General features: G+C 39.4%; 1 protein-coding gene across 1 annotated transcript in view; it reads right to left on the reverse strand.

The window, feature by feature from the left end:
- Positions 1–8,149: 8,149 nt before the first annotated feature.
- The window catches only part of LOC124776833 (programmed cell death protein 10), a 42,176-nt gene continuing 35,922 nt past the window's right edge, over positions 8,150–14,403 (reverse strand). Inside the window, exon 5 of the mRNA XM_047251999.1 lies at positions 8,150–9,238. Coding sequence (XP_047107955.1) covers positions 9,154–9,238 — 85 coding nt within the window. The 3' untranslated portion in view covers positions 8,150–9,153. The remainder of the gene's footprint in view (positions 9,239–14,403) is intronic.

A 14,403-nucleotide genomic window follows, 5' to 3' on the forward strand; every position in this document is an offset into this window, starting at 1 on the left:
ACATCAGAATGCTGCGACCTCTGAAACGATGGCTAACAAGGGTCCAAAAGGAAAAGGGAAATATTTTCCTGCAGCATGACAGTGCCAAACCACACACTTCACATGCCACCACAGCAGAACTTCAGAGACTGAATCTCACCACCATACAGTATCCTCCATACAGTCCAGATTTAGCACCGTCTGACTTCCATCTGTTCCCGATAATGAAAGACTATCGGCGAGGACATCATTGTGCTTTTGATGAAGATGTCAAGAGAACTGTGAGACTGTGGTTGCAGAAACAGTGTCAACTTCTTCCGTGACGGCTTTAGAAAACTTGTTCATTGTTGGCAGAAATGCATCGAATTGGCTGTCGATTATGTCGAATAGTGAATATTGGTAATTAAAGATCACATTCTAAGGACTATTTGTGTGTTTGATTTATTAAAATAATTCCATTCAAACCCAATTAACGAAGGTGGAGGCATTGCTTTTCATTCAACCCTCATATGTACCATCTGGTTGGCTGCTGAGGAAACTGTCTCCTACTTTAATATGGCGTTGCAGAATGATGTGAAAGGCTAGTGTAGACAAGTCCAAGCATTCAACTGCCTGATGTTACCTGAACACAGCGGACTTCTTTCAGTAGTTTCTATACTTCATCAATATCCTATCACATGACGCTCAGAAATGTTGATCGATACAGGAATCACCGATCGCCATAATGGCGGATCGGGGTTCAAATCCCTGTCCAGCGATCCAGGTTTAGGTTTCCAGTGAATTCCATAATCTGATTAATGTGAATGCCAGGATGGTTCATTTGGAAAGTTCATGACCTATCTTTCGCTTTCCTGCTTGCATTCTACCTCTAATAACCTAGTAGTAAATAAAATGTTAAGCACTTATTTTGCCGCCTCATTTTTTAGAAGGGGTTTTCTTTACGTAAAGGCACCTTATGACACTCTCAGAGCAATTTTGAAAGTCCTCTCCGAAACTGCTTGGAGCTCTTCTTCCTTTGAAGGCATCATTTGCTATGCTAACTGATCAGTAGCAACAAGAGAGGTCGTAGGACAAGGTTGATAGACCCTGCTATGGCCTCTCAATGAACGTGGCTCACTTAACTCTGTGGCTCACATTGCGTTGCGACATACCGCATCCATTGTATACACAGTGAACGTGGTCTGGAGTTCAGTAAATCAGATGCTCAGCTGCGATGGTCACCGTTCAGCCCACTGCAGAGATGTCGTCCGTGTTACTGCTTTACTGATTATGTCTCACCCATGCTTGCAGGTAATACACCTGAAATGTCAATTGAATTGGAATCAATGAAATTAAATTTATATCAGGGAAAACCATTCAGAAATGCCAAGTATGCAGTGTAACAAATACTTTGTGACAGCTGAAAATTTGTGTTAAATTATGACTAGAACCCATATCTCCAGTCCTTTGCAAGCAGTCGTATTAACCACTAAGGTACCAGAGAATGTCTCTGTCATGACTCGAACTTATATTGTCACTGACATTTCCTCCCATGATTTTTAAACACTACAATCGGGTCTCCCACCAGATATTTGGGAACAGGGTCATTGGGGACATTGATCTGGTGGAATTCAAAGTCAGATCTGGAGACACGCTCAGACAACATAATGTCTTAGGCACCTGGATCTGAATACAAAAAGATTTTGTTTCCAGTCTGAGGCTGGCATTAATTTTCATTAATCAAAACATTCACATCTGAGTGTGTGTTTTCCTTAAAAATATTGGACTGTCTTTGACAAAAGTAAGTTCAGAGAGCCAAATGAAACTTATTTAATTAAAATAATTCATCAAATAACAATCGTAGTTTTAAAGCCAAATCAGCTAATCTGATCTGGTTGTCTCTGCACGCTGTGATACAGCAGGCATCTAATAATAACGAACAGCTCTTGATCACTCGCAATGAACTCCCATCACAGCACCGCACTGGTAAGATAGACAATTCATATTCGAGGAGTAGTAGTTCAATTCTCCATTAAAGGACAGGCCCGGAATGTCTCCCCCCTGTGCTCCGCCTCCAATGAACTTGCCGCAGGCGGGACGTAATACCCTAATCCTCCTCATCCCACCACAAAAACTACTACATATTTGCAACCTTGCTGCATACAATATCCAATGACTGGCCTAAAGCACAGGAATCTATGTTATTACAACATATTAGATTTGCAGTAGCTCCAAATCTTCCCTCTCACCCCTCACAAAAGCCTATATTGTCCGATTGTATAGCAATGAGAATTTGTAACAGACGTTGCACTATCTGGGAACAAAGATCTTCAAACTGTGTCGGAGGGGGGGGGGGAATTAACTCTGCCCTTTCCTTTTATTCCTCAACCACTGTACGGACACCTAAAGCCCGTAAGTCATGTGGTATTTTGTCACTGGAAATTTTTGCCTAGTAGCCCTTTGAGCACTGGTTTTCTGTGAGTGCACTTTTTTCTTTCAGAAAGCAGCAGCACAAAGGAATTACCAGTGTGGTGGAAACATCACAAGCTCCTGGCTACAGTACATTCCTGACAGGTATAAATACACACAAATGCAGATCAGAATTTGGTCGTATTATGGCTTACATTGTAAAACTTTATTAGTACAGCAATGTAGCCATTATCCGACCATCAGTCAACCAAATGACTACTTAACCAAACTGTTGGCCGCTCACAGAAACCTAACATTTACACAGGCAGCAGTAAAATCTGTTACTGTCGTACAAATCAGCCAATTATTAGCAGTGTACTTTCATCATCAAACTAGTTCATATAATTTTACTGTGTTATTGAATTATTTATTGATTTTAGGTGCACAGTGTTGTATGAGCAGAGAGTAAAGCCTAGGACTATTTTATTACATTGACGAATTAAAAGGGGAACGAAAAACCTACTCACTTGGATTCGTCCAATTAATGAAACGAAAGAGGCTGGAGTTTTCTACACTTCTTTTGAAGAGCTGAGGCAGGATGACAAGAAATTTTTCATTTACTTCACAATGTCGGTGACTGACTTTGACAGACCTCATGCGTGGTTGTAGTATACCATTCAGTCCAGAAATACCAAAATGAGCAATTGTGTTCAATATGTATAGATGTTGGCAATAATACTAAGGCAAGAGTGGGATAATCATTTTCAAACGAGTTTAAAGGTCACAGTACTTATTGATACTGTTGTTCTAGTAGTCTGCCTGAAGACTGGTCTGATGCAGCACTCTATGCTACTCTATTCTGTGCAAGCCTCATCATCTCTGAAGAATTACTGCAGCCTACATCCGTTTGAACCTGCTTACTGTATTCATGCCTTGGTCTCGCTCTATGACTTTTACCCCCTTCCCATCCCTCCCCACGTGTCCCACCAATACTAAATTGGTGCTCCATTGAAGACTCAGAATGTTTCCTATTCGCCAATCTCTTCTTTTAGTCAAGTTATGCCACAAATTTCTTTCCTCCCCTATTCCATTCAGTACTTTCTTCCACAATCACCAATATAATCTCCGGCATTCGTCTGTAGCATCACATTTCGAAAGCTCTAGTCTAAACTGTTTATCATCCATGTTTCACTTTCATATATGGCTACACTACAGACAAATACCTTCAGAAAAGATTTCTGAGAACTTAAATCTATATGTTAAAAAATTTCTCTTCTTCAGAAAGGTTTTTCTTGCCATTGCCAGTCTACATTTTATATCTTCTCTACTCTGACAACCACCAGTTATTTTGCTGAAATAGCAAAACTCATCTACTTGTTTTCTAATCTAATACCCTCGGTAACGCCTGATTTAATTCTGGTTCACACATCAAAAAAAGTTTTGCATCACCTCAGTTCTGAGAGTTCCGGAACCTGTACAGAAAATTGGAACAGAGATCGACAATCGTCATTTCCGCCCTTTTTATTGCTCATGAAAACCACACATTGCATGTTGTACCACCATACATTGAGACCTTCAGAAGTGGTGGTCCAGATTGCTGTACACACCATTACTTCTAATGCCCAGTAGCACGTCTGCTTGCATTGATGAATGCCTGTACTCATTGTGGCATACTATCCATAAGTTCATCAACGCACTGTAGGTCCAGATTGTCCCATTCCTCAATGGTGATTCGGCGTACATCCCTCAGAGTGGTTGGTGGGTCACGTTGTCCATAACAGCCATTTTCAATCTACCCCAGGCATGTTTGATAAGGCTTATGTCTGGAGAACATGCTGACCACTCTAGTCGAGTGATGTCGTTATCCTGAAGGAAATCATTCACAAGATGTACACAATGGGGGCGCGAATTGTCGTCCATGAAGACAAATGCCCCACCAATATGCTGCCAACAGGTTGCACTATCGGTTAGAGATGGCATTCACATATCGTACAACCATTACAGCACCTTCCATGACCACCAGTGGCATTCGTCGGCTGCACATAATGCCACCCCAAAACAGCAGGGAACCTCCACCTTGCTGCACTCGCTGGACAGTGTGTCTAAGGCGTTCCGCCTGACCGGTTTGCCTCCAAACACATCTCCGACAATTGTCTGCTTGAAGGCATATGTGACACTCATTGGTGAAGGTAACTTAGTGCCAGTCCTGAGCGGTCCATTTGGCATGATGTTGAGCCCATCTGTACCGCACTGCATGGTATCATGGTTGCGAAGATGGACCTTGCCATGGCACCAATGGTTGCACAACTATTGCCAACAGTGAATGTACTGCTCTTTTTTTTTCCTGCTTCAAGTGCAAGCTCTGATTTACTTCAGTGCACTACTGTTGGAATGGCAGCAATGATCAATTAATCACAGTGGAAAAATCTGTCACTTACAAACAGCCTTATTCGCTTGTACATGCTGCTCTCTCCCCACTATGGCCTTGCAGTCCCCTTCTAACAATGCCAAGCTGCCAAAAATATTTGCAGCCTTTTACAATAACTTGCGTCAACTTTGCCGTGTGAAGTGAACTGGCAATATAAAATACTAACAAGTAAATGTGTTGTTCTTTCTATGAGAGATAAATTCAGGGCTAAGGAAAGGTTAGAGAAAGATGAATCTGCAACCAAGACATCTAATGAGTATAAGGTGGTAAGTCAACATTTAGTATTTTTTTTAAAAAAAGCAAGTATCACAATTTTACTGTTTTACTGCAGTGCTCGATCGAGACAAGCCGTAAAACTATGAAGCACACCATGAAAACAGATTTAGATGATGCTGTTTACAAGTGGTTTACACAAAAAAGAGCACAAGGAGAACCTATCTCTGGTCCCCTTCTACGTGAAATGGTAACTTAATTCCTTGAAAATCTTGGAAGGGCGTCAAATTTCAAAACAAGCAGGGGCTGGTTAAAATGCTTTAAGTCAACAAGACATGGAATTTGTCAGTTTCAAATACTAGGAGATGTATTGAGGGAAGATGATTCTGTTCTCGAAAAAGTTTATAATGCTGATGAAATTGGGCTCAAATGGCAAGCTATGCTGACAAAAGCTCCTGCTTCATGCCGTGAATTTGCAGCACTGGTCCTAAAATAAGCAAGGATTTTATTATTGCTTTAGGGTGTGCTAATGCTACTGGTAGCTAACTACACTCGTCACTGGCAAATGTAAGAAACAGTGTTGTTTCCAACACATTAATGTGTCAACAATGCCAACTGTTTTTATATTTCGGCACCTGGGCAGAAGGTACGATTTTCATGGAATGGTTTGTGAAAGTTTTTGTACCTTCTGTAAAAGCTGAATAGCTAAAGAGTAGAAAAAGGAAGAAAACATTACTGTTTCTTTATAGCACACTAACTCATACCTCATGTAATATCTTAAATGAAAAGGACGAGTTCATAAAAAATGATGTTTCTTCCAACTACAGCTCATGGATCAAGGTGCCACTGAGACTTTCAAACAGTATTGCAGAAAAGAACTGTTACATAAGTTATTATTAAATAAGAAGAGGACAGAGAAGAATGTCTGTTAAGAAGTCACAAAAATATTGATTTGAAAGATGCATCCTACAAGATCAGAACATCATTGGATATTGTAAAGGACTAGAATTTGAAAAAATCTGGAATAAAATGTTTGGCATGGTAGAAAGTTCTTCAACTCTAATTCAAAATGATTAACAGAATGATACGTTCACAATGCTCAGTAGCTACAAGAACTCAATTACCATGAATGTGAAGAAGTAGTTCAAGAACAGATGAGTGTTGACAATGCTACGAGATGCTAGGAATAATCTCAACGAGTCTTCATACATTTCCCCTAGTCAGGCTCTAAACTTCTGAGAGAACACGACAAAGTTTTTGTTATTACATTAATAGTTCATAGCACTCATGTCACTAATAGACAAAATATGAAAAATGTAACTGCTATCATCATCACTATGTTGGAAGTAACCTAATCTTAATTATGCACATCATCATCCAAACAAGTCCTACTTTCCAGTAAGAAGTGATAAAAACTATGCAATAATTTCACACTCACATCCTGACGCCATTCTCTTCATCCACTCTTATTATGCGAAAAAATGTGTATCTGTATTCTGTACGGAGTGAGTGACTGATCAGTGCTTGTGCAATGTGATACGGAGTCTTTGATATTGTGGGTGAGGATTCAAGGAGACATGAAGCTTTAATATGAAACGGCCTACTCCTCTCAAAAGTTCACCCAAGAGTGCTAGAGAGATACATAGACCAGTTTGATGGACAATACATCAGCAATAGGACATCACATCAGCAACAGAGTCACATGCCTCCAATTCAGCAGACACTGTGAAGAGGTGCCAAGCATTGGTGTAAGATCTGCTGATGAGAAATATACCATCACCTTTTCTCCCCAAATATTAGTGAAAAAGATTTGAATCATTACCTCTTGACTGAGTATTACTACACTGATCTAAATAGGTGATTTCAGTTATGAGTTTGGGTAAATACAACTGTAAAATATTTTCCTGCATCTATGCATGCATGCAAACCAGATAACTGCCTCAAGGATCATGTAAAAAGTACACCAAGCTCCCAATTACCTGGCTGCATATAATCCACAAACTTGCAGACTATCTACGCATAGCTCTGCAACTTTTGGAAAAAAAATTTAAAAGCCTAGCCTGAAATATTCATGTAGGATACTAACTTCTTGTTATGAAGACATAGGTAACAAAAACACACACAAGAGGTTAAATACTGATCACTATTAAATGGGACAAAACAACCAAGTGAGGCAGGTATGGTGAAAAGTGTGTTCAGTTGAGGAAGAGAACAAAAACGAGGGACAGTGGAACCTGTTCTCATGCACAATGAGCACTCAAGTGCATCGAACTGTTGTTACAGTATGAATAAGAAAATTTGTTTGACTGTACCAATGTTTGACTTCCCATAGAATGAGAACCACCTACAGGGGAAAAAAGTGAATGAAAAACAGTCACAACTGGACAACTATTTCTCAAAATGAATTAAAGCAAATGAATATGTAGTACTGTGTATTTTAAGAGTGATTTTGTAAATAAGTTGTCCACCTCTAGTAATACATAAGTAATGCACTCGATTTTTAATGCGACTGGTAGCATGTTTTGTAAACAGAATAAATAAAAGTTTCAGGTTAAAAAAGGAAAGGTATTTTGTATTGTCCATGTTCCTCAGTCAATCTTTTTTAGTCTCAGGTCCACATTAACCCAGATAATCAAGAGCTTGTTGTTTGTCTGGTTTCCAGTGACTTAGTGCACAAATACTATTGTTTACAATACACTTTGCGCACTTGGCATTCAGCAGTGATGTGCTACATTTAAATACAGTGGTGTCAGAGCAAGGGTTATTTAGAAGACCTGAAATATCGCATAGGAAACATTACAAAATATGGGAAGGGTACAAAAACATCAAACTTACCACCAATCCACCAATTATGGTGAATCACACAGCTTAGAACTTAGAATAACATGTTGGAGAAGCAATCGTATGATTTCACCAACAATACAGATGCCAACAACTTCAATCTCATACACAGGTATGGACATGTGGGGTAGGGAATGGGATGGATGGATGGATGAGAGGAAGAGAGAGAAAGAGGGTGAAGAGAGAGAGAGAGGAAATGTAAAAATTTATATATAATGTTTCAATGTCATCTCATGGGCAACATTCTGCCACTAACGTAGGTATCAAAATTAGCTTAATAAAATATAATATAAAGCAAAATAGCTTTAAATAAATATTTATATTTTTGAGCAAAAGGTTAAGATAATCTACACTTCAGTATTACATCTGCTTTCTCACAGTTTCGAGGATACAAAATATCTTACTTCTTTGCATTATATAATATGCCATATTATTTTCCCTATGGGATGACAGGCAGTTGAGATAGAATTCTATTCTTACTCTGTGAGTTACAGAGTAATTAACACATGTACAAACAGCTTTGGTTCTTAAGGATAAAACATCTTTATCTATAAATGGAAGAACCACAACCATTATTTAAAATGTATCTAAACACAACAGTGTGAAATATATACAATTGGTACATTAAACTGTCTTTCTACTTATCATTCATAGCTTTTTCTTTACAGAATTCACACTGCATCTAAATGACAGCAGAAAACAGTTATCTAAGTACTCTACAACTAACCAAACTGATGGTACAGACTGAATACTAATAAATATCTTTTTTGTTGCATTTTACAACTAAAAACTAACAAATACATATCATTTGAACACAAACCCATAACACTTCTAGTATCTGATACAACTTATGGGTGACAGCTTTCTACATAGGGCATCTCAACATATATGAAAGCAACACAGCCACAAATAAGTCTGGTATATACAGCTATTATCACAAAGTACTGTTTGCTATGAAGAAACTGACATTTATTATTTTCATAAATTCTTTCTATTTTGAAGTAAATCTTGTAAACTGATATTTCACACTTCCGAGCAATTGTCAACAACATAATTCTTTATAGTAGTGTTGTGGTACTTCTCTCATCTTACTATAGTACAAAAATAATGGCATGGGAATTAAATTTCTGCAGTATTTCTGAAGACTGCAGTTACCTCTGCAATATAAACACAGATATCTCTTAAATATAAAATGAAATTTAAAATTAAGTATACAGCACAGACAGACTTTTGTTGAATTAAATTAATATACTTTCATCACATCCTGATTGATCAGCAGATGCAATCAATCCATGTGTACCATTTCACTCACATTTGCTCTTCACTGTTGCCATTATCATATTAGTCTGATGTATTAGGTACAAGGCACTAACAAAAACTGCATTTGCTCTGAAACAAGACACAATAAATACAATGTAAGACTGCTTATATTTCAAACCTGTACATTGAATTTAATGGCAGCACCCATTCCAGAATGCTGTGATTTCTAGATGCACAAATTATCAAAGCAATTACACTGACTTATTACCACCACCTTTATGACCATATTGTTTCAAGGTCTTTTCTTCCTTGACTTTTAAGAAGCTGCAGGTAACACACTTAATATACAGTCCAATCAAAACAGCAAAGGAAAGTAGTTTTAAAGGCATCATGTACTAATAGTGCATATTTAAATTTATAAAATCACTAGGTATGAACACTATAAAAGATCTATGTTATACTTTTTTTCTTATTATATAGTGCACGGATGGTTTGTTTGGACATGAACGGTCAAAACAATAAGGGCATCAGTCCCTCAGTCATGAGACATTTCAACTGAAGTTAGTGATGTCAGCCAGATATTTGGTTGAATTACAGTAGTATGTAGGAGTGCCAAAATCTAGGCACTGAAAGCAATTCAGAAATAATTTCAAGAGAAATACAGGTACATGTGTCAGGCAGGAACAAAGGTCAGAGAATGAAGGGTCTCCTAAGGTTCATCTCTGGTGAGAGAGAAACACTACCGGCATCTAACATCCTGCCAAACCAAGTAAGGGTTAAGACAGTTACAGAGTAAAGGCTGCCTCCTAACTGAGGGATACATAATAACAAAAGTAAGACTATTGAGCATCAGTTTGCCCAACAATAATAAAATAAAGTCAGAGAAATAGTCAGGTCAAAAAGATGGGTGGGTCCAGGTGAGTGTCTTCTGAGATTCTGTATGCAATGGGTGCCGTACCTCTCACAGAAATTCCAGTCCAATACATGATAGTCAAAGCGTTAAAGAGGAGAATGGCACCCACTAGTCATCAAATTAACATCCCTAAAACAGAAAGTAAGATGTGGCAGAAAAACCAATTAAACAAGTTAAAAGCGCGACAACCAAGGCAGTTGGCAAAGGAGGCAAGGTCAAGTGTGTCAAACATCTAGCATCCGGCGGGAGATGCTGCCACCCCCACCACCCTGCCCCATCCTGAAAGAAGATTAAAATGTTCTATCTGAGAATACAGTGAAAACAAAGAGCCAATATTAGTGATGAGGAATCCAGAAGATGGTCCTTTGCCTGGAGAGCCAGAAGGAGGGGGCATTCCAAAATGTGAGCTGTGTGTGGAAGGCCCACAATCACAATGCTGAGGTGGTTCATTACATAAAATAAAATGAGAGGTTAATTTTGCCTATCTGGAGGTGACTAGGACAGTATTTTCCTTCAAAGGTGGAAATAGTGTGAAGTTTATTACAGAAGGCAGTGGCCATCACATGTTCATCTCAGAGTGAGGAGAGGTTTTATTAGTACCCACAAATCCACAGCTGGGATCATCAAACTAAATGTTGGGCACGAACTTTCTTCTCTAGCCAAATGGTTGGCTATCTCATTCCCCAGGATATACACAGAACAAAGGTAACTGATCAGGCATTACAAAGTTGTCAGAGATAATGTCATGAATAGCTGACGTCAGACACCACAGGGTGACAAGGGTAACACCAATTAATAGCCTGGAGACAACTCACGGAGTCACTAAAAATTAAAACCCTGTTGAGGAAGCTCTGTGTAATAAAATGTAGGGCTCTTTTAAAGGCTATCAGCTTTGCTGTAAAAACACTTCACTTTCCCAGTAACAAATATTGTTCCTGACTGATGGGAGATGTGAAGCATATCCCATGTCATCTAGAGATGTCTGTGTAAATGATGGTAGCACCCTGATACTCCAGAACAACAAATGCCGATAGGTCATGGGGCTGACAAACTTTAGATCCTTGAAACAAATTGGTTCTAATTCATGGTCAGGTACTCACCAAGGGGAAGGGTGGGGCTAGCATCTTGTGATGGAACTGGGCCCAATAATTCTAAAGCTGAAGATGTCACTGAGCCATATATCTGGCAACCACAGTCAAACTAGGATGACGTACGGAAGAGGGGTAATGGGAAGGAAGCAGACAGCAAGTTCTGGTTCTGCACACACCTTGAATTTAGTTTGCAAATATAGGGCAGCCACAAGTTTTTATCAAATATGAATCATAAAAATCTGGACTATCTTGGGTACCCAAGTACAGTTCTGGGTCAGAAAGGGCAGTGGTATGATAGAAATGCATGACCCATATTTTTTCACAAAAGATTTTAAATCCATGAGGGGGGGAGGTGGAGGAGGGGGGGAGGTGGGAGGTCTGAGTAGAAGCCCTTTGACTGGTTCCTTGAAGATGGCGTTCAGCCAAGGCTACCGATGTGGAGCAGATTTGGAGCTATACCAATAAAAAAGTTGTGGTCGCACAGCATGAGGGCAACCACTGGTCCAATGCTGAGGGGTCTGAATGATGTACGAACTCTACACTGAGACAACCAGTGGGATAAAAATTGATGAATAAAAGCTGGCGGGGAGCCTCAAAAGCCCCAGTCATGGATGGTAAGTAAAATTGTGATGGCGCACAGCAGTGTCATGCACCTTATGTAGGCAAAGAAGACAGCAGTAATGTGTTGGCATTCAAGCTTGTCAGATAGCTATTTCCAAACTAACAAAATGATCAACTGTGGCTCACCCCTGTAGGAAACCACAATGGTAGGGGGACAAAACGCCCCGCAATTTGAGAACCCAGTATAATCATCTGTCTAACATTCTTTCAAACAATTTGTAAGTACACCAATTTGTGAAGTATGTTGGTAAGGCTAACCAGTCAAAAGCTGTTGATGGACGTGGTGTTTCTGCCTCGCCACTGTCAGGAGAAAATATCTCCTAGCCAAACAGGTTGAAGATCTCAGTAGATGAGTCTTTAAATAACATTCAGATGTTAGATAGTCCACTTAGAAATAGCATCAGGGCCTATGGCCACAACGTGTGACAAGTCAAGGGCTAGTAGTCATAAAGGTTCATATACAACTCAGCTGAGAGGAGGTAAAAGAGGGAGATGTTTTCCACATGTCTTATATGCTTTTGAAAGTTCACTCAGTAAGAAGAGAACAGTGACATTGTCAAAGTTGGTACAAGGAGTTCAGCAAGAACTGGTGCATCAGCAGAAAAATACCACAATGAAGGAAGAGACCCAGCGATTCAGGTGATCACAATGGAGGCTTCGCCCACAACCTTCTCTATGCAGGCTGAAAGAGAGGGGGTGAAGATGGCATCAGAGGCACACTTCTGGCAGCTGGCTTTTCAAAGAGCTCACCATGGTAATTGATCTTTCAGGCAGTGACAAGGAAATGACAGAATCAGCAGAAAGTGATCGCCGTCACAAAGATTACCGAGGAGATCATTTTAGCGAAGCCATGAGATTGGAGGAAATGATTGTAACGTCAATATCTGAGAAGGAGCCATGGGTGGCACTGAATTAGGTAAGAGTACTGTCACTGAGGAGACACCGATCACGATCAGAAAGAAACTGGTCAATCAGAAGGCCACTACCAGATGACATGATTCTTCCCCATAGTGAGTGGTGCGCACTGTGGGATTAAGGAGGTCATCTCAAAGTATTTAAGTGCATTGCCTGAGAGTAAATAAAGGTTATAAATGGTGAATACTGGGGTCATTCATGCTTTCACTGCTACTGCTTCCAATATGGTATGGAGGAGAATCCAACCACTGATGACATATGTGAGAACCGATTTACTGTCCACTCAACATGCTCTCTTGGGGTCAGTACAGTTTGGACAGAATTCACGGTACTTCAAAGAGTTGAAGAATGATTAAAACAGATAACAGACCAAGAGAAAATTATCTGTTGTTGTTGTTGTTGTTGTTGTTGTTGTTGTTGTGGGTGACAGCAATACCCATTGCAGTTCCAGAGAATTATCACGTTAAGGGCAGCCTAGTTAGATGTGGAGGGCCCACAGGACTGTGTGGGAGCTCTGGCACCTCCGAGATTGCCAGAGTAGCCTTATCCTGAGATTTATTCCCTTTCTCTTTCCCTACTTTTTATGGTTGAGAATATTGACAAGATTTATCTGCTGTGGACATAGGAAATAAAGAAGAGCATGCAGATCTGGGGCACGCTCGAGATTTACAGGAAAAAGAGTTTCTGAAACAGAGGCATATCACTGGTGGATACTGGAGGAGAATGGTGCTTTCCTGACCAGTTGTAGGGAGTCAAGATTTCCACAGATGGTGCTCCAAGAACTGCAAAAACAGAGGGCCTACCATTTCATGATCTAATTTACACATGGAATTACTGACGCCTGATGTAAAGTGAGGGAATTATTTTAGTACACCATAGATTATCACTCTTTGCATCACTTGTGTTAATTTTCTATGATTTTAGAATGTAATCTAATTGTGGTCATTACTTCTTAATAACAGATACTTCAGAAGACTGAATAAATACTTGATCTCTTAAAATATCACCTATACATCAAACTAAAATCCTTTTAGGACCACAAGTAAGAAAAAACCCACAAGGAAGAAAAAACCCTCAGATAAAGCAAAGTAATTGGTCCCTGACTATTAGCTGCAGCTGTTGCAAATGACATATGTTGCAGAACTGAACAAAATTGTTTCAGTTTTCAAATATACTATGTTTAAAATCACACTCTTTGTCTATTAGTGACCCTTTTTTCTCTAAATATTCAAATTCAATTTCAAGCAGTCTTTTAGAATTCACGTAAATCTTTTTCATTTATTAAAAATTGTAATTGTGTCGTTAAGTTCTGCCAATGATGAGTTTGTGAGAATGTTCAGTTCCTACACAACAAATGTAGTAACATTAATTTATCCATAATAAAAATGGTTGAGACCAAGGAATAACATACTTTAATCTACATTTGGAATACTGCCAATATTGCTTCAGTATGGTCTGGTTGGCAATAAGTTCCCTATGAAATATGGCCCACATTATCTGTCATTGTGATTGATTCTGCCAAGGCTGGCAGAGTCCTTCAGCCTGTCATGCTAACCCTCCCCCCCCCCCCCCCCCCACACACACACACACACAGGGGTGAATTATGATGAGAATGACCTTTGGACAGTTTTTTTATAAACCACTCACACACATGAATGTATTTACACTCACAGAAATGGAAAGTCTTGCACCATGAAAATCTTATGCAAATGCTACCACACTCATCCTCCATTATTTCCATGCCTGTGGGATAT

The sequence above is a fragment of the Schistocerca piceifrons genome, chromosome 2 (assembly GCF_021461385.2).
Source record: "Schistocerca piceifrons isolate TAMUIC-IGC-003096 chromosome 2, iqSchPice1.1, whole genome shotgun sequence".
Taxonomy (NCBI): domain Eukaryota; kingdom Metazoa; phylum Arthropoda; class Insecta; order Orthoptera; family Acrididae; genus Schistocerca; species Schistocerca piceifrons.